Source organism: Tyto alba, unplaced genomic scaffold (assembly GCF_018691265.1).
Source record: "Tyto alba isolate M040663 unplaced genomic scaffold, T.alba_DEE_v4.0 Super-Scaffold_27, whole genome shotgun sequence".
In the NCBI taxonomy this organism is placed as follows: Eukaryota; Metazoa; Chordata; class Aves; order Strigiformes; family Tytonidae; genus Tyto; species Tyto alba.
The window spans coordinates 652,408-673,711 of record NW_024881301.1 but is presented as its reverse complement, the minus strand read 5'-3'; the positions used below and the strand labels follow the sequence as shown (position 1 = coordinate 673,711).

At 35.9% G+C, this 21,304-nt stretch overlaps 1 protein-coding gene across 6 annotated transcripts in view; it reads right to left on the bottom strand.

Annotated features, from left to right (window-relative positions):
• Window positions 1-21,304, bottom strand: part of PCMTD1 (protein-L-isoaspartate (D-aspartate) O-methyltransferase domain containing 1) — a 45,594-nt gene that overhangs the window by 7,292 nt on the left and 16,998 nt on the right. For 3 of the 6 annotated variants that reach the window (XM_042797890.1, XM_042797894.1, XM_042797893.1), the window contains exons 2-6: window positions 18,567-18,993; window positions 14,429-14,531; window positions 2,218-2,389; window positions 1,639-1,659; window positions 515-638 (exon numbers count right to left, since the gene is read on the bottom strand). In XM_042797890.1, coding sequence (XP_042653824.1) covers window positions 515-638; window positions 1,639-1,659; window positions 2,218-2,389; window positions 14,429-14,531; window positions 18,567-18,873 — 727 coding nt within the window. In that variant the 5' untranslated portion in view covers window positions 18,874-18,993. Of the gene's footprint in view, window positions 1-514; window positions 639-1,638; window positions 1,660-2,217; window positions 2,390-14,428; window positions 14,532-18,566; window positions 18,994-19,710; window positions 19,836-20,261; window positions 20,282-21,304 lie in introns of those variants that run through there. The other 3 variants (XM_042797892.1, XM_042797891.1, XM_042797895.1) reach the window with 3 other exon arrangements.

Here is a 21,304-nt window from a genome sequence, read left to right as displayed (position 1 = left end):
AATTCAAGGCACTGAAGCTAGAAAGCTCACCCAAATGACTAATAAAATACAGTTAGGCATGACTATATCAGTTGTAGACATGAGCACATACAGCTGTTAATATCCTACCACACCACAGCTGCAGTTTAGGTCCGTTCCTTTCATTTCAGAGGGAAAGCAAAGGAATATTTTTCTCTACAAGACCATCAGAAAGTTAGCACTCCTAACAGACCTACTACTAGCTTTCTACTTTATCTATACCTTGACTGAAATAGAGAAGCTAAACCTAAAAGAAAAAGAAGACTAGAAAAATAAACTGGAAACACCGTATCATTTTAGTTCAGGATATTAATTGTTTAGCAACACAGACACGTGTGCCAGGAGCACAGAAGAGTATCAGTGAGGTACTGTTTTGCTAAATCATATGTTCCTGTTCTATCATATTATGTCTGTACAGCAGTCTCCCCACTTCCAGAACACCACTAGCAGGTAACAACCCATCAAGTCAAAGGGAGCAAGCACAAATGACACTTACGCAGTCCCACAGTGTCATGTTTGCCGTTGTCATTTCTGTTTGGTTGCACCAGAGGAGCAAATGAAACAGCAAGGATATTTTTACTTTCCCATGTGTTCTGTCCTGTCCTCAAGATTTGTGTTAGCTGCATAAAAACAAAAACAACATAAATCAGTGGTTACAGTTTCACCATACTCAATATTATTCAGATTGGTGTTCAAACACTCTATTATTTTGATTTCCTTCAAAACTAACTTATAAAGGCTGTTTTATGAACAAAAAGGACTTTCATATTCCTTGAAATATTACTTGGTCACTAGAGTACTCAATAAGGCTCTTTGGCAATGGGAAGAGATGTAGTTGGAAAATTAAGGCCCAAGTTTGGCTTTTTCTGATTTTTTTCAAAAGATCACAAAATACCTGGATTAGAAGGAATCTCTGGAGTCCTACCTCCTGCTCACACAAGACCAACCTCAAAGTGAAATCACACAACTCAAACTTTTCCAATGTTAAAGATCTCCTAGGACTGAAATTCCCCAATCTGTCTAGGCAGCCTGCTCTAATTGTGAAAAATTGTTTCCCCTGCATGCAAGCAGAAGGAACTCTTGCGGCCATTTCCAACACTGTTCTTTCAGTTTGCTGTGCACCTCTGAGGAGACCTGGACTCCTGTCTACTAGGTAAATTCTCCAGCCCTTTAGGAAGCCAAGTCAGGAATTAAATGTTCTCTTAAGCTGTTTCTCTGCACACTCGTTTAACCCAGATCTTTCAGCTGCTCCTTATACTTTACGTGCCTTAGCCCCCTAACAATTTGTATATAAGGTAGAAAAATTCACGGTTTTAATTTTGCTTTCAAATTGTGGCTACTTTTAAGTTGTATTCCATCAATTTCAACTGACAGTATCTCAATCCAATAAATACTGAAAAAAATATATTTATGGAACTGAATCAGGCAAGCTCTATTTCAATCACTTTGGTATTTTGAGAAAGCAGGTAATTCTTTTTGGAAAATAAAGTATCACATTATGTAACTATCATGTTTACCAACAAGTATTTCAGTAATTATCTGTATTTAGGAGGACATCAACTTAAGTCATGTAATCTTTCTTAATTTCCCTATTAATAAAACAGGGAGAACAATACTTACATTTGTAAAGCGTTTTGAGATCTAAGGATGAAAAGTGATAAAAGTGTGAAGTATTATTAAAATAATACACCTGTCTGAAAAACGTTTAATCTAACAAGAAAAAGCAACACTGAAAACTACTGGAAATAAGTCTATTTTTCCTTCAGTTTTTTCCTCCCCTTACAATGACCCACTAATCACAGCTACTTCATATTCCTCTGAAATAAGTTCTCTTGGTTTAGAGGGTGGTTTCTTTGTTCAAAGTACTGACTGAAAACATCTGTGTGGCAGGGAGTTTTCAAAGCACTCCTGAGTCTGGTGTAATACACTGAAAATACTATAAATGGAGTTCTGGTTTCACTGAAGACACAGTTTTGCCACAGACTTTGTTGGAAGCAGGATACTGATGCTTTCCTACAGTTTAAGGGAAAAAAGTTCAAGACCATTACAAAGACTAATATCTGCTTAACTGCAACAGTACACTGAATCAAGATATCATTAGTTGAACATCAACTTAGTCAAATATACATTTAAAAGCATTCCTTAAATTATATACTTCTCATACTAAAAGAGAAAAAGGGGAAATTGTCACTAAGTCACCTGATCTTCTATAGGCATTACTAAAATGCCTCCAACTTTCAATAAAATTTTCATGTAGTTTTCATGGTCTTTCTGGACTCCAGCTCCACAGTAAATCCGGTCATATTGATGACTGTCTGAGGCTATTTCCAAACAATTACCAACCACAAAGGCAGGTTCACAGAACTCAAATCTAAGGGGAAGAAAAAAAAAAAAAAAAAAAAAAAAAAGGGGACACATTTCAAATTATGATTTTTAAGAAAAACCAGTCCAGATTAAGACAGAAAAATATTTTTCATATCTTTCCTTATGTATTGAAGAAAGATTAGCATACGTACTTTAAAAGTCTGTATTATGACAACACTACTTTGAAAATAATCTATTTTTTTCTGCCACATCACAGACCAAGGAAAAACTCTTAAGCAGTTACAATTATGTATTATGCAAAACAGAAAAGGCCTTAAAGCATCACCAGACTTCCTAACTGCAAGCAAATAAATTTGTCTGAAGAAACCTTACAAGCCACAGAGAAAATGTGCCTTTAAAATAGTACATTTATCAACAATGATCCAGGCTGCTGAATAAATATTGAAGTAGTTAATATCTTAATAGACCCTCTCCATTTTTTTTTTTTAATTAGGCTTTTCAAAGATTCATTTCCCTCTACTTCCTAGTTTTCCACCTTAAGCCCAATCCATTTTCCCCCAAAAAGGATCTTAATGGAAAAGTCTTTTTTTGGACCACACCACATCAACAACAACAGAAAAAAAAATTATCTCAGAAGTACCTGTTCTAATTTCATCAGCAAATGAAAGTTACACAACTGTTTTTAAGTGGATCTAAGTTTTGTTATAAACTTTTGTTATAAAGTTGCAAGGACTGTAAGTACTCCTTCTCACTGCATAAAATATCAAAGGAAAGATGTACAGGACAGATCTTTATTACCAAAGCTGCACATATTCCCCAATACATTGGTATTTTCTGTTTTTATTCGAATCTCTGCAGCACCTTACTGCTTCAGCTGTTAATACCACAATAAGAGTAATTTACCTTTTCTGTAAAAAAATTCCTGCAGCAAGTAACTTTGTTTTCCCCAAGCACTTTAAAATTAAGACGAAAGGTTACAAAGTAGCTCATAGAAAGGATTTGTGCTTTTCTTTAGAAAAAAAAAAAAAAAAAGTAAAACCTAACACCTTGCTGTTGCATGAAGTAGTTAAACTTCATCTGGCAGTATCAAAAGCCAGTGCATCTCAAATTTCATTCAGAAGGAATGAATTTTTCTAAAGACTTCCTCAAAAACATGTAGTCATTTTATGAACTTCACAGCTGACAGTCATTAGAAAATTTTTTTTTACTTGGCTAGCAGTGGCAAATTCCAGTACAACACCTGACAACATTCAAATCAGTATTTCTTCAGCTATAGTGAAGCTTGGCAGCTTTCACTGCTTAGGGATGCTGCCTGTAAGACTTGGCTGACTTTCCTATCTACAGCACCGCCATTAAGAAATCAGCATTCCATTAAACTGAAGTTTTTGCTCGAAGTATGCATTTTCTTTCCCCAAGATTGGGTGCTTGATGTTGAAAAAAATGCAATGCTTCCTTCTTTGACTAGTCACAGACAGATCCCAGAATCCTTTACCAACTATCACGTATCTCTCATGTGCTATATGAAGCCAACAGTTCATAAGGTTGTTTCCTCGTCCAAATCCAGAAGGAAAACTGAAAGCTACAAACCACCCTGGTAGATTAAAAAGAAAGAAGGGAGAGGGAGTAGGGAATGATTGCCTTGTTGCACAAAACTGGGCAGATAGCCCAGTCTGAACTGTGGTTGAAATAATTTCAGATTAACACAGAAAGATCTAGAAATACATCAGGCACGGTTAAATGCTGGGAAGAAAATTAAATACAAGGCATTAATCACTTTGCTGAAGAAGCGATCTCATTTCATAAGCACTCGGAGTACTATCTATTTTTCTACATTCAGTGAAGGTCAATCAGGCAGTTCATGATATAGTTTTAATTTCAGGTTGCCTACAGTTTAAATCAAGCATCATCACATCAATTTCATTTTATATTTTGAGCAAAGTACCTTTGTGGGCTTCAAAAATACAAGGCAAGGGGCAAGGAAACAGAGAATACGGTACTTTTCTAACATGCAGTTTTACATGTTTAGACAGTCCCTGGTTAGTTTTAGAAAAATTAAGACAACCCGCCTGCCTAACCTGGCAACTTTCACTACTTCTTCTGATCTTATCAGAATGCTCCTCTAAAAGCTGGCAAATTAATTACCAGATACTCTTAAATGGCTTCCTCTACTAGAAACCACCCTAAAGCTCATGAAGCCACTTGGTCACACCCTCTCTTAAAACAAGCAGGAAGACCAAACTCTCCAGTGAATCAAAAATACAAGAAAACAAAAACCCGCAAAACATTCCCCAGACACAAAATACTCTTTACATGAGCTGTGAATAAAAATCCACAGCGGTCTTTACAAATATAGTAAAAGAGAGTTTCTCATTTAGCTCCACAGCTTGCAACCAGAAGGGCACAAAGTGCAAATGAGGACAGAGAAGCAGCTTCCCCCTTACAGCTACAATAACAAGATGGGTTAAGCACTAGAGACCAACTCCGTCTATAGGCACTTTAAGGTGTCTGGACTGTGCTCCACACCTTAAACATGAGGCTTATGACCCCAACAGCCAGCTATTTATTAGTCCATTTACTTCAAAAAATACTTTCTTCCCCCAAATATCCTCAGCTAGTTTCAACACAATTTGCCAGCCGCTGGAGCTTCCTCAAAGACTAACTTCCCACAGCAAACCTAAAGATTGTATGGACTAGGGTAAATTTAATTCCTGAAGACATCTCTTTAGTCCATGTCAGATGGAAAACAAGGGGTCTAACTCAGCTCACCTGGCAGCCCAACAGTAACACCCAGCTGGCCTGCACTGGTATTTTAGCTGCCCACTCAACACAGGCAGGTCAGGAATTGCCATACATAGCTTCCCACTACCCAGAAAGCTAAAAATAGGTAGAAGGAATGGGAGGGAAAGGTTACAAACTGTCTCTGGTCATAGCAACATACAAGCTCAAAAGCCAACCCTCTTAATTCATGGTTCCTACAGAACCAACTGCTATGGCATGAGCAATGACGAAATACCTGAAATAAAGGCACAGAGTTCAGAAGTACAGTACTATGGGCTTTCCAAACCTAGTTGAATTGTACAATGGTGAACCTTACTCCTCTGCACTCTCATGCAGAGCAAACCTCACCAGTGATGCAACACGACTCTTTCCCTGCTCCCTAAATCTTCAGCTGATTCCATTTTCACAAAAAGATACATGAGCCACTGAATCAGAAAGAATTGACAAACACATGCATCATTTTTCTGTATCTAATCCAGTAATTTGTGATGACCTTCCAACAGAGACTAAAGTATAATTTTGAGAATTTGTTCTACTAACTTGCCCAGATAATTTTCAAAATAAGCAAAGTTAAGTTCAGTTTTGTTCAAGTATAAAAGACTCCATTTGATCAGGAAATGATCTAAAACTTAAATACAAGGGACTAAACAATTTTAAGAGTACCTACCAACAGCATCACAAGTCTGTTGGTCTTACAGTATGAAAGTAATATCAACCACCTCGTTTTACAATGGAACTTGACCTAATCAAACCCAAATTCTTTTAAACCTAATTGTCACTATATCCAACAAGTTGATTTTATTCCTATTGCCTCTGGGATATCAAAACAGATCAGATATTCAATAACCTTCCGCGTTACGCTGTGCTATCTTTTGTTAGATTAATGACACTACTGAAAATAAATGGTTTACTGCTTTAACATGCAATACTGACAATCACATAAGATACTTATCAAGATGAGGTAATATTTCACATTTTTTTTTTTTAGTTTGAGTTGAAATGGAACTAAGAAGTGCCAAGTGTTCTTCACCATTTGTTCACCTCTACCAAATGGCCAGAGTGGCCTTACAGAGCATTACATAGGTAACATGAAAAAAACCTTTCTTTCATACATCAGATGCCAAAAAAGGCAAAAATAAAGTGCTGAAACAATCTGGAGAAGTTTTAATCACATTAGGTTCTTCAGCTGAATCTGCTATCTTGATTACAAGAGAACCAACAGTTATCAGAACAGAAATTGCAAGTTCCCACTATAGGTAACATAGCAAGAGAAAGTTTCTTTTGAACAAGAGTTTGCCATAGGATAAATTTAAGCACACACAGATCACATTTAGCAATGGCCCAAGATAATCAAGCAGTTTCAAGCACATAAAACATCTGTTGACCTGATTCTGCCCTTCTATCTTTTGCATTTTTATAATCTATCCCTCATGAATGGGCATTTCATGTTCATCCTCAACACAGCCACAGTACTTTTCTTCCAGCTAAATGTAAAAAAAGTTCCATACAATTTAAAGTGCATTTCTGTCTTTGCTGTAGCAGCTTAAGAAAATTATCAAGTAGAAGAACATGGGCAGTAACAACCTATTAAGTAAGATTCCCGATAGATCTCAACACAATGAAATGTTACTACTGTAATAAAATGAACAGCCATTTAAAAACACATTTATAGCAAAGAACTAAGATTAAATTTTGTTGCTCTTGTATCCATATCCACCAATCTAGTATTTGTGTGATAGCAAGATACTAATAAAAAAATAAGAGAGCATAGTACCTACTTTAATAGCCTACCCTAATAGCACAGTTGTGTTTTTTTCACAAGGGGATTAGCTGGCTGGTTGTACAATTAATGCCCAACCACAGAACCTGCCCTTTAATTACTTCCAACTCTGAAGATGTACAGGATGCTTCTTGGGGTAAACTCTTCTCTCTATGCAACGTTTATGAATGCAGGATGTTATCCTGATGTCTCTTGAAGATGCAGCTAGGTGGAGGTAGGCATGAATTGTCTTTTTTTAAAGTGGCATACAGACTTGATTCTTTAAAACGGAACAAGTTAAAAAAAATGGGGATAAAAAAATCAAGTAATTTGAAGGAAAAAGAACTTTCAACATCCACAGGCTTGTGTTTGAAGGAAACAGTAAAACATGTTACAAGATACTTTAAAAAAAGGCAACATTGAAGAACCACTTAAACGACTTATCCCATCTTTTGCTAAGAGAAATATTAATTAGTTCCTAAAACCCGCATCACTCCAGCTACATTTCATACCTCTCAACTACTACATTCATACCAGGATATCAACTAATAGTACGCTTCTGTCTACCCCTATATTTACTGACCATACTCGTATCTCCATTTGCTCATACACAGCCCTTCCAGAAAGCAAACTTATTTCAGTATGAATTTAGTACACTGCTTTCCCTTCCAGACTCATTTCCTTTAGTCAGTGAATGCAAACCCTCCAAAAAGCCTGGAATATCATTCAGTATCATCAAGTTGCTCCAAATAATTCCCCTCTAGTAAGAAATTTATTTAACTTTAGGTCACAAAGGACTACTCAACTTTAAGAATGTATAAGAAAAGGTTGGCGAGTTGTTAACACCTGCCATTTGAACTAGTGACACTACACTGAAACAAAGAACTCAAAACCATTGCAAGGCAAATTTCACGCATAACACTTCATAGTAAAAAACAAAATAGGTTTTAATACATAATACAAAACAATCCAGCATAAGTACTCATGAAATTAACTTTACATCAAACTTCCCTTACAACATCAAATACATCAATAACCAGACATTGAAATGAATGTGCAAAATGTTAGACTCCGAAAACATATGAGAAAACATTAAACTGTTTTTGCTACTGTGACAAGGAAGTAACACTTTTATCCTAATTCTAATATACTGCTGACCATATTTTCAGCAAAAACACTCCTCAGGATGGGGAGATAAGGGAGAAGAAAAAAAAAAATCAGTTCTGGCAGATCGGTTTAGAAGTTTTTTACTGTCTTCAACAAAAAAATCGCCTATTTAAAACACAGCTATAGCAACTGAAAAAATAAGTGTTTCCTGTGGTTATTTTAAGACACAGACCGAAAAGCTACACATAATTTAGTCTAAGAAGTTCTGGCTCCTTTGTCCATTTGCATTAAAGACAATACTTTCAGAGCTTCTCCTATTTCAAACATAAGAATGTAATAAATCAGTAATCATACTCCAAGTACTCCCAGAGCCTGTTTAAACACTAATGCATTCACCGAAAGAAACTTTGGAAAGCTTTCAGATCATTTAGTCAATTTTTCAGGTTTTAAACTGGCATAAGACTTCTCTTCTCTGCAAGCCACAGATGAAGGTCAATACTCACACGGCTTTGTGTCATATAGCATGCCACAAGAACATGCAACAGAATAATGAAATACTTTACAATTTCTGCCTCATTAGCCTTTCTCATTTTACTCAACTGCAAAAGTGCTTTAGAACTAACACCAGATTTAAAGGTACTTCTTACATATTTCAGGAAAAAGTTTTCCTATTTGTTTCTCAGTAAATACTTCCCATGTTACATCCTGTCAGTGTTGCCGATTTCAGATTAAAACGCTAGCTAAGTAACTAAAGCCTGCATCAGTCAATGCAGTTAAATGATTTTTAAAGAGTGTTAATTCTTTTCCTATTAAATGGGACAATAGGAGGGCAAGATGGCAAGTGCTTTCCACCTTTATTTTTTCTCCATTTTTCATTCCATCTCATTTATAATTTTTTTTTTCAAGCTCTCTGAACTCGTCTTTGGTTCATGTATAAATGCATATTCATGGTTTGCTAGCATGTTTTGTTGAAAAGTTACATACATTTTACCTATGAGCTTATTGTGAATTGTGATACCTTTTGCATGTACACTATAAATATTAAACAGAAACAAATAAATTATTTAATCTTTGACTAGAAAATCTACCATAACAACTTTCACGTCCCTTGCATGCAATTACAATAATAGTAATTTTAAACAGCATTAGAGTAACAGCCAGAAGTGATGCCAGTAAAATTTCTATTCAGTAATTTTGTCTTAAATGTTTTTTTCAGCTTCCAGGCAATGCTCTCGGGACAGCAAATAAGAGACTTGTATCTACGCTTCACTTGTATTTGTCACCTTCATTTCTGAATAAAGTGTCTTGGAGGTTCTATTATATAACCTCAGCTATCTTGTTTATAATTTCTGATGTTCTTATCAGTTTCATTCAAGTGGACCAAGACACAATACTCAATTGTTTCTCAAGAAAAATTCAAACACTGGTTCTCAAAAATACTTACAACTAATCTCCCTTCAACAGTGGTTTATGCAATTTAAACTTCATTATATACTACATCTAACTTTGGTGGTAAAATGAAGCATTATATTGAAGGAATACTTTTTATCAGTTCCACAGTGACTTTTAACAAGTGGACCAGGAAGCGAGAAAAAAAATTTCTATCACTTCAGGTTATTGTCAGGACCTTAATACATCCACGAACATAAGTCTGCAAAACAACCTACCCGTTTACAAAAAGAAAGGAGTATTTGGCTCTCTTTTTTTATTGAAGCAGAAAAATGATTTTATACATTGAAATTGTGAGCTTTTATACTGTATATTTTGGTGAAGCAACAGACTTTATTGAAACCATGCACTGAGCATTGTTATCACTTGCCTTAATGTAACAAATATTCTAAATACTATCCAAACTTGTAGAAATGAGAGCTTTCCAAAGAAACGCAGTGGCCATCATGGGATTTTTCTATTTATTTATTTCTAAAAGATATGTGTGGTTCTGAGAGGGGAAGAATATGTATTTCCGACGCTATCAAGTACTTGAAGAACGCAGGTTTAGTTCCCTCATAGATAAGAGTATATTCAACTGTCATTTTTGGTTTACAAGGTGTAGGATTAGAAATAGCACTTCTCTAATATCCCGAAATAAAAAAGTGATATTCCAAAAGCCTGTTTTCCTTTCATTTTTGTTCAACGTAATCTCTGGCATGAAAGAATCCCGCTGGAATTCTTGTAGTCCCCGTGTCGTTTTAGTTGGACTAAAGCTCAACAAGAATTCATTTACCACTAAAAAAAAAAATGTATTATTTGAAAATAAGATTAAGTTATCAGTAAGATTTAAACAGAGAAAGGCATCAGTGAGTTTTGGAGACAGTTCGCTTTCCCTGCTCAGCTTTTTTTACTGCAATCATTAACCAGCTGCGCAGGCAGGAAGGAGCTTTATTTTCTTTGTGTGTATAAGGAAATTTCCATTTCAGATCTTTCAAATCTTTCCTTTTCTTTAATGAAAGGAGTGAGCCTTCAGAATCCTAGCAGGAATGCTGAATTTCAATGAAGACAAGTATGTATTCTGTTGGAAGATTAAGCTTACTGTTTTTCAATGCCATCACAATCTACTACAGGACTTCAGGAAGAAGATTCACCCATAACAGTTATCGCAGAAGTAGTACTAGGGTTCTTTTCACTTACCATTGAAGTGGTTTCTTTTGATCCTGAGAAGGGTTGGTGATTTTCTTTCACAGCAGGGACTTCACCAGCTTACCCAGGTTTGGTTTTTGATAGGGTGCTAGAAGATGGGCAACCTAGCCTTGCCCTGTGGCTCTCTCTCCGAGTTGGATATTCTAGGTCTAGAAGTTGACTGGGAGCAGAAAAAACAACACATTCCCCTTCAATAAACAGGTGAAGCGGGGCCTGGTACTTGCACATATGTGTTTTAGATAGAGCCTTCTTAAGGAATGATTTTTTCCCCATAATTGGCATGCATTCCCTGAAGGTTTTCAGAATGAAAGAGAGCCTCACACATATTTCAGGCTCAGACAGAGAAATTTATTTAGTCTGTACCTAAAATCTTTGCACCTCAATCATGACACTTTCAGATGCTTTCAGATGGAACTTCTCCTTTGCTTCTGCCGGCAAACATATGCTGTCAAGTAAAATCAAGGCAGTAGTTTACCTCTCAGAATTAATAACTCCACCTCCATTTAGAAGAAAACTATTTTTATAGATTGGTGGGATATGGATACAGATACAAGTGTTTACTGGAATTACCTGTCTTTCTGAAACAGGTACCTAAAAAGGTTTTCCTCTGATTAACAGTTCAAGAGGCCTAAACTGAGAGAAGCCCAGCTACCAGAGACAGACAACCCTCCCTTTAGGCAAAGAGAGTGTCTCAAATTCTTCTAGACATGCTATTTTTACACTGCTTGCAGTCTTTGGTCAAGCACCTACCCAATCACAGAAAAGTAAGTTTTTAATTATATTTCAACAACATTTTTATCAGGAATCAAGAAAAAAGTTGTATTACACCACACATTGCTGGATCATTCCCCCATAAAAATGGCATCAAAGCAGTATTCCATCTTGTGTTAAAAGGCAAAAAACCCTCGCAAACCATCATCATCCAGCTCTACAGAATGAGTCAGATGCAAAGCTCATGGCCTGTTACTCTAAGCAAAGGAACACCACAATGTATTTATTTAGGATCTAGGCTGAAGCTCTCCAAGTACCTACCCGTGAGGTTAAAACCCCAGTTTTTTGTTTCAAAATGAGATTGCTTAAAATATTCAGACCAGACTGATGAACGTTATGCGCCAAAGAAAGACCACAGGGAAGTAGCAAAGCAAAGTTCTACAGAATTCTCCATCCACTTAACTCTGTTACTGCCAGGAAAACGGATCGTGGTCTCTGTGCTCCTTCTGTCCCCCCGCATGCCTCAGTCCAGCTTACCGGCAAGTGTAAGGTATTTTTACCCACCACACACACATCCACTCTGACAATGAACTTCATTCATACCAGTTTGCCACGTAAAATCTATTTCCAAACAGTAAGGACGCCTGCTAGCTATAAACCAGTGTACAACAGTAAAGAGACACTGCACATCTTTTTCTTGGGCGGTCTTTCATCCAAACGCTAAGCTGACCAAATCAATAGTTAAGTTCAGATGCCACAGTCTGCACAATTTGGGCTATCTTTCACTTTTAAATGAAGATGCAGGAAAAAGTTACTGAAACAAGAATCAAAACCAGACTTACTGACCCAAAGCACATTACTTTGAGAGGCAGATTAAAATTCAAGGCATGCTGTATAAAATCACTTACATTAAAAAAAAGAATATAGAAGGACCCCATCACAGAAAAACCCACACACCATCTTCATTAACTACATTAACATACCAAGTATTCACAGAGTAAGCAGTTAGCCAGCAGAAGACAGGTTACAAATCCCCCCACAAAACACAAAATCCAACCAGCTAATCAGTATCACATGAGCTGCAGTGCAGCTATTACCAAGCAGATTTGTATCAAAAAGCACTTTCACAGAAGTATATTTTTTGTTAGGTTGGTGAGAAGGGTGTTTCTGAAGCCACTGCTTAGTATTTTACTGTTGTAAGGAAAAGGTGGATTATTAAACAGCATATGACAAGATAGAATATACAAATTAGCATTAAAGTTTAGATCATATTCACCAACCTGCTGACTTTTTCCCCCTCATTGGAATAACACTGTATAGCTAAAGACCAATTTAACTATCACTGTAAATAGCACACAGCACTTATAACACTGTCCCCAGAACTGACCTTCACTGAATTAGGGGAAGATACACCTCTTCTCCTTTAAGAATATTTAGATCATTTACTGTGTAAAATCACTTATTTCCTTCAAACACAATATACGTGTAACAGTGACATTCACTTGATGCCAAGTTTAACAACTTTTTTTTTTTCCCCATCCTTGCACATTTAAGTGTAAGTGTTCTGATATTCATTTACATAAATAACTTGATCAGATTTTATTTAAACAATAATAACAACATTTCCTTGCTATGTCTTCACTCAATTTCTCTTAATTTCTCTACATAAACATATCACCATATTGGAAAGGCATTTCAAATCAAGTCCAGGTTTTTGTATGTCTGAGTACACACACCTACAGGAACGCAGGAGTACAGGTATGTGCAGGAATTGATTAGCTGGCAGGTACATCTAACTTAATAGAACCACTGATGCAATATTAGTAATGATCACAAGTGACCACATTTCACACACGGTTTTTAAAGACAGATTATATGAAGTGCATCATGAAGTTCCTGAATGAATCCATTTTTACTTGTTCTGGCTTCTGTACGTATTAATCTCAGCTAACATAAGTGCTTGCATTAAAATTAAAGCAGTAGTAATGAAACATACTTATTTTCTCTTACATAATTTTATCTAATCTAATGGGGAAACATAGTACTAAAATCATCTAGACAATATCAGTACAGAATTTAATTCAGCTACAGGTAACACTAGGATGATACATTAAACTTAACATTACACTCTAAATTAAGAGCCTTCTGTTACTTAGGAGCATAAGGAGGAAGGCCTGTGGTCAGACCAGAGCTCTGTAAATTTGGGGTATGGAAAAAAGTGGATTGAGCTCCAGTCAACATAATGAAGAGCACGGCAGTTCATAGAGCACATTACAACAAACGTAAAGGGGCAGAAAGAATTGCATAGGCCATACAATTCCTAGGCTGCTCCTACAATTCAGAAGTGTTTCTGTATTTCCAGAAGCTACCTTACAGTCAGCTCCTGGAGAACTTATCGCCTGTAACGGGGAGAGTCTTTATAGAGAACGGCCCCAGCTAGAACCTTGCTGTCCCTTTCACAGATGCAAAACACCCAAATTCTTATGGGCCAACTTAAAACTAATAATAAAACATTGTCAAGTAGGTAGGACCAGTAAAGTTCAAAGCCCTGTAACCCAGAAGTATACCAGTAAAAACGAGTGGTGTATGAGCGTAGAGGAATACTCCTAAATCCACCTCTTCAGGTAATAACATGAAGACAATCAGATAAACTTATCAATGTCTAGATCAACAGTGGTAAGATTAGAAAAAAGTTAATACTGTGCAGAAAGATGATGTACAATTATATAATAAAAATTGACTTCATGTATAAAAATTACTCTATACATGCAAAGACACTTGCATATCACATCATTCTCAAGTACGTATGTATGTATGTGCACATACGTATGTGTAGATACCACCAAAATGCAGGAAATCAATTTTATTAAGTATTACACAGCAGGAAGTAAAGAACACACAGAAGTAAAGAACACTTGTAAATAATGCTTTCTTAAGCCTTAACTTACCTCATGAACTAGTGTCACAAACTGGAAGTTTTGTGTTTTGGTTGTGTGATGCCATTCTCCCCTCCCTAAACTCATAAGCAATGATGCACTCAGTTTAAAAACAAAAACATTGCTGCAAAGTCAACTAGGCAAATTAGATACTTACTTATCAAAGCTATCACTATATTTTATGAAGCTCTCCAATTTTTCCTTGGCATATTCTACCACATCTGAATGAAGCTCTATTCCATGATTTATCCCAAAAGGTCCTGTAAATAAAAACAGCAGGGTGTTTTTGGTTTTCTTTGTTTGTTTGGTTTGGTTTTTTGTTTTTGTTTTTTGTTTGTTTGTTTCTTTCAAGCACAGCACAACTGCATGGAACAACATTATAACTTTCATCTGCAAAAGACCTACCATCACATAAAACACACAAGTCTCCCAACACCACTAGAAAAAGTTAGTTTTTGTATCTGCATTACCAATGCTTAAGAGAAAGGTAAAAGGCCAAAGGATCAATGGAAGAACTGGGACAGAACTGTGGCAAAACAATTTTGTAGTATGAATTTTCTCTGTAAGCATACAGGAAAAAAATGAACCTGACTATACAAGTCAGTCTGAGAACCTTCTTTTTCACCACAGTATTTAGTTGGAATACAACCATTTCGAATTGTAATTTAGTCCATATTTTGGTATCTAAATCTTGAAGTTTTTGTATGGCAAAATTTTCAGCTTTCGACAATTCAGAGATGGGGTATTATATACCTTAGCCACATCTGCTCTTGCAGAAGCCTGCTTCTGATTTATTATAATAATTAATTTCTATCTTGAACTTTTAAATTGACCACATTCTATTCATTCATCACAATCCTATCAGCACTGCAACACTGCTTTCCTGCAATCAAATCCAAGTGCATTTCCAAGTCAGTTTGTGTGTCAACAAATAATGCTATTTTTCAGGAACAAGAAGAATTCATGAGGCAGTATTATGGGGATTATCCATACCAAGAAGGAGTCTGAATCAGACAGTCACATTTTCTGTGGGGATACTATATTTAACATGCACTCATAGCCCAGGGACTTTAGTCATTGGGGCGTAGAAATGGAAAAGGGAGAGGGAAGGGGAAGAAGGGAAAGTAAACATCAATAAGATTAGACAAAACTTGTATTTTTATCCTCTACTGCATTCTAAATCTTTCCTAAACATTTAGCTCAAAGATGTTACCCCAAAGAAACAGAATTCAATTTGTCTTTTCTAGGGCACCAATTACTAAAAGAAGCCTAAGGTTACTGAGAAAGGTTTCATTTTACTGCAAGAAAAAAAAAAATCATATATGCGACTAAACTGATTAATCCATTGCAATTCTTAACATAGTTTAGAACATTTTCTACTAGGTGAAAGAAAACCAATCTACTGGGTTACCATAGGCAGCGCTTGCAAGATCTCTCTGACGGCAGGCAGAGGAAGGTGGATCATCCAAGGGACGTTCTTAGAACTTGGGAAAACATATACCTCCTGTTGACACTTATACCTACTGTAAGTTTAGTTTATTATCTATCACATTAAGAATAGCATTAGCATAGGCAATCCCTTCCTAGCTGTTTAATTATTTAATGTTCTCTTGTACAGTAGTAGGCTATGTTTCTAAGCAATGTATTTACAGATCTACAGTATGCAAAAGTATCCAAGGTATGTTTTCTTTAATTAAAAATGAATCATCATTCCTTTAACCTCATAATTTAAATTAAAAATGCATCAACACCTGTCCCAAAATTCATATAAACATTCCTTTCAAGACTCAATTTTGAGAAACAACTAAAAAAAATTTAAATGTCAGTTGCTCCAACAGCTTGAAATTAAATCGATGAATGCAAGACACTACCACATCATGATACACCACAGTATTCATAATTTCAACAGAAATGTGAGAAATGTGTTCTCTTTCATCAGGAAAGCCACAGCTGTACATTTAAGCAAAGAGTCAGCCATTCTAAAAATGTGAAACCAACTTGCCTGCTACTCTCCAAAGTCAAAAGACCTCCTTCAGCCTAATGAGCTAGCAATTCCACCACCTAGACTGAACTACATTTACTTTTAACATTATCAGCAACAGTTAATTTAATCTTGGTGGAGTAGTGGGGGTTTTTTTAGTACGTTGCTATACTTGCAAATGTTTACCAGTTTCAAATTATTTGATAATTTAATCTAGTTATTTTGACACCGCCAATGTGCCAGAAATACTACTCACTACATTGTTAAATTGAAAGATACCCAACTACTGTCAAAAAACACATGGTGCTCTGTTACTAACTGAAGTGCACACTCAAATCAGTTCAGAAAAAAATGTAAGCTTTTAAAAATATATATGGTTTGTCAGAAAATTACATCTGTTTATTTTTCTTTTTTAAAGCAGCTGTTCCCTAGCTTAAGACAAACACTAAAATAAAGAAGAATGATTATACGTAAATAGCAATTTTGTCAAAGGGAGCAGAGTATGAAAATAAAGGCACATAAATTGTATTTCTATCTTGCACGGCTCAGCCTAGCACTCAAACCACATTACACCACGAAGCAGGCTTCGGAGAGTGGGTACAGCACTGCAGAAATACAGCAAGTCTCATTTTGTAAGCAGCAGAGCTGCTGCTGCTCCAGGCTCCTCTATCAGCACCTGAGCTGGCTCTGTGCGGACATCTGCAGTGTAACTGTGCTCCTCGGGGCCTGTCCGCCAATCTCACCCTCTGCAGAAGACAAGCCTTTTCCTGTTTAATTTCTTCAACTCTGCATATAATATTCTGAAGGACAGGAATCCTGCTTGATAAGGAGAGGTCAAACTCAGGACTGCTCAACAGCAAACCAAGAGCCAGTCAAAATAGGTTAGAGAAATACAAAGATACAAGTGCAACATACATAAGCCACAATTTCTTTTTTAAGCATCATGGTTAAGAAAGAATAATGAAATAAAAAGCTTTACACAAGGCAGAGAAATAAGATAATACCATTACTCACTACCTGGAGCAAATATTTTAGAGAAAAAAAGTGCAGCAATATTTACTAATTATTTTAATAATGAAATAGAACGTTGACCATAAAATGTAATTAAAAATATCTACTCCCAAACAGAAACAGTCCTGAAAAGGGCAAAGCAACGCTAAGAGTATCTTTTTTAATTATTTTTACCTGTGAATGAACATAACTTCTGTTTCCACAAGACAACAGTGGAATCTATTGAGCTTATTGGTATTAACTGGAACAAAAGACACCGCCCCAGATGCCAACAAATTATGTTTGTTATGTACTATTAGGGGTTATTTCTACTCTTTAATAAGTAAAAACAGATGACACAAAGTAACTAAACTAACTGAAAAATAACAAACCAACTCTTCACACCTCAGTTGTATAAATAAATATATGCAAAATCTGTGTATTACCTGTCAGCAAGGTTTCTGCAACCAAGGAAAAATGAAAACTCCATGTAATACAGTCAGTAAAATATCTATTAAAACTACATAGTAAAATAAAATGAAGTTATTTAATATAGTGAAATTAATCTATAAAAAGTATTTTTTGGTATGCGTGCTCTGTATTCTGTATTGAGGAGAAGGGAGAATAAAAGCATTTTCCTCTCTAGGGTAGGTTTTAAAATTTAATTTTAGACAGCAGTATTTCTTTCCATCTTTTTTCTACACGGGAAATGCATTTGAAATGTACTTGAAACCAGAAGAAAAAACACAGTGAAAATCTGTTTAAGCAGTTTTAGAAACCTACACACCTGCAGTTATTAAACAGTCTTACCAGTCTACACCCCAAAACTTTCTCACTAATAAAATGATTAAATAAATGTATTTTAAAATAGTTGTTTGCACAGATAGAGATTTATTTTTCAATTAAGTTTCTTCAAGAGTCATTAGCCTTTACAATTTAGATTTTTCTTTCCAAAAACTGAAGATCAAGACAGTAACCTAGAGTAAGGGCATAAACACAGTGCAAACGAAGACTAAAATTTTGGTCCTCAAAAACTGTTCCTCTGTGCCTTTTCCTTTTAATCCACAAAAAGGCTTTTTCCTTTTAAGTGAGAATTTTAGACTCTAGAAAGGCAAGCAGGAACAACTGCCCCTTCCAAAACACTCCATGAAATGTCACGGAACAGTGTCAGTGAACATCTTGTAGATAAAATACAGTATTTTAACAGCAGAAACACCCAGTCTCAAGTAAAGTACTGTCATTTTTAAAGAAGTAAAAGTAAAGTTTTGCAGGGTTTCTAAAAATATGTAGGAACACTATATTAAAATGAAAATGTTCAAGTTACCTAATATTAATCCCACCATTGTACTCAAGTATCCGGTGCCACTACCCAGATTTAGAAAAGATAATCCAGGCTGAAGCTTCAGTGCTTCCATGACTTCAGAATAAATGCAAGGTGCTGACAAGTGTATATTTCCATGCTTCCAGGCCAAGTCCTTATAAGCATTGTCCCTGTATCCTTCCAGATAATAATCACCACGATCAATCGCTCTGAAGGCTTGCTCCACACTCTCAGTGCGAATGTACTGAGCTTCTTTCAAGTTATCAATTAAATCATCATTGTCTTCTCCAGCACTCACAGCTCCTCCCATGATGAATTTCTATGATAATTCAATTAGTTTGCAAAATACATTAGGAGAAAAGTTTTCCCAGAAGTGTAAGTATGTAACGGACTCTCAGTTCTTCTTTCAGAAGCACATCACCAACGAATCCTGGAAAATAGGTATGTTTACATAACTTGAGTTTCAAAAGAGAAACAGGTCAACAACCATCACAATCTTGTTACATGCTCTAGGTAACTTAGTTACAGAAAGAAAAAAAAAATACCCAAATCAAAGACACATTCACCCCTGAGTAACTGCACTGCTGAGTATCACCTTTCAAAAAAATTCCACCTGCCTCTTTGACCTAGCATATTTCACTGAGCATTCTTTTTAATAAGAGGAATGTAATCTTTTATCCGAGAACAGTCCAATGAAATTCAGCAAATTCCTGTTTTGTACATGCCTATTTGTGCAAATTCATGAGTCAGGAATTTACAAACACAACCCAGATGCCCAAGATCAAGTAAGTTATCAGAATTAAAACGGTTTCTAAATTTACATTCCAGGGATCACTGCAACACAGTTTTTATGGTTAAATACTTTAAATTAATTAACTTAAGAACCTTCTTTGAACACTCATGAATCCTTTTACACATGTCTAATAGGTCAAAACAATACTAAAAATAAGTTTTCCCATAAAAACAAATGGAAACATCCAGAAACCACAAGCAACTTCAAGTTTGGTGTTTGTTTTTTTCCTCCATTGCAACATTAAACAAAGACTTTGGAGTTTGAACCATTTTCCTGAAGGACTAAACTGCAAACAGCAATGGTTCTGAAGTGAAGCACTGAAACATCCTTGCGAATGCAAAAAAATGTACTCACCTGTTGGACTGTAGTCCAATGTATAAATTCACTTTTCTGAACACCAAACTCAGAATCAAGAGAGTAGTACAACTATTAAAGATCAGTTCTGAGCAGAAAGGACATATACAAAGATGCACATAATCCTAAATAAGAGAAAACTATGATTAAACTTTGACATTCGTTTTGGCTTGCTCATTTCTTCTTGCTTTAAAAAAAGTTTCTACAGTATCCAACATCAAAAGTTGTACAAATCTTATCCCTTCGCTGTCTAGATGGCCATCACAAAACAGTCTTCCAACACAGGAAATCTTTTTTCTATTTGCAATTCTGACAGAAGTGTTTCCTTTTCCTTGCCTTTATTAATTTACATAAACCACGAACAACCATATAGTGCCAGTGCTAAAATATATAGCTAGGTTTAAAATTTCAAGCACACAAGCTCAGATTTACCAGATCATACAGTCACAATGCCTCTCCTTAACTACAACCATACTTAAAGGAAGAGGAGGGCAGATGCTCAGGGATGCTAGAGCTCCGGTAAAATCATGGGTGAAACAATGCCTGCTCACCACTCAGCTGTGTGCTTCTGTCTGAAGCAAAACCAATTCTCAGTGACATTCTGGAGCGGGAAGAGGTGAGCAGTCACCAGGTGCACCAGGTGCAATTATCAACCAGCAGGAAAACCTCTGATCAAAGTAGAAAAAAACACCACACTTATCAACATCCTAGTGTTCCACAGCAGAATAAGTAGGCCTGTGTATGCTTAATCACACAGGAACGTCCCTTTATTTTTAAAAAAAGAAACAAAAACAAAAAACAAACAAACAAAAAAAAAACCACAAAAACAAACAAACAAAAAAAAAAACAAAAAAAACCACTAAGGGACAATTTAGACAGTAAATAAGAAACTTGAAGGATATTTTTAAAGTAAAAAATAATTTGTAAAAATATTTCAGCCCTGCTTGCTTGTCTACACTTGCATCAAACCTAAAAGCTCAATGAACAACTGAATCAAATGACAGTTAACAAGTTGAATAATCTACAGTGACTAAAGCAATAGTTTTTGCCATCCCTTCATCCTGAAAAGTTCATGATTGTCCTGAGATATGTTTGGAAATAATTTTAACTAAAAAGTAAAGTAAGCACCGAGTTTCCTGAAGGCTAATGCGGCTGCTGTGTTTAAGAAACAGAAATACCATTCCAGCCCGACCTGGGGAGTGCATTCACCACCTCGCACCAGCAGATGGAGAACTTCAACTACCTACGCTCAGCTTGTAAGCACACAAACCGCTCGGATCGAAAAAGGCTGTTCTTGTAACCTAAAGCTTTATTGTTTCTATCAAAAAATGTCTTTAGTAGTTTCACACCATTTTTTTTTTCCTGTAAATAACATTTGCTAATTTCAGTATAGTCATTATGCTAAAACAGAATTAATTTCCTCGGGTATTTTGTAATTTGATATTCTTGGTATTATCTGACAGTTAAAGTTACCATAGTATCACAAGATTTTCTCCTGATGACGCCCAACAAGCATTTCATGAATGGTTATCACACAGAATCTCAAAGGCAAGAAGAGAAAAGGCCCAGTACACAGCATGACACTGTGGGAAGT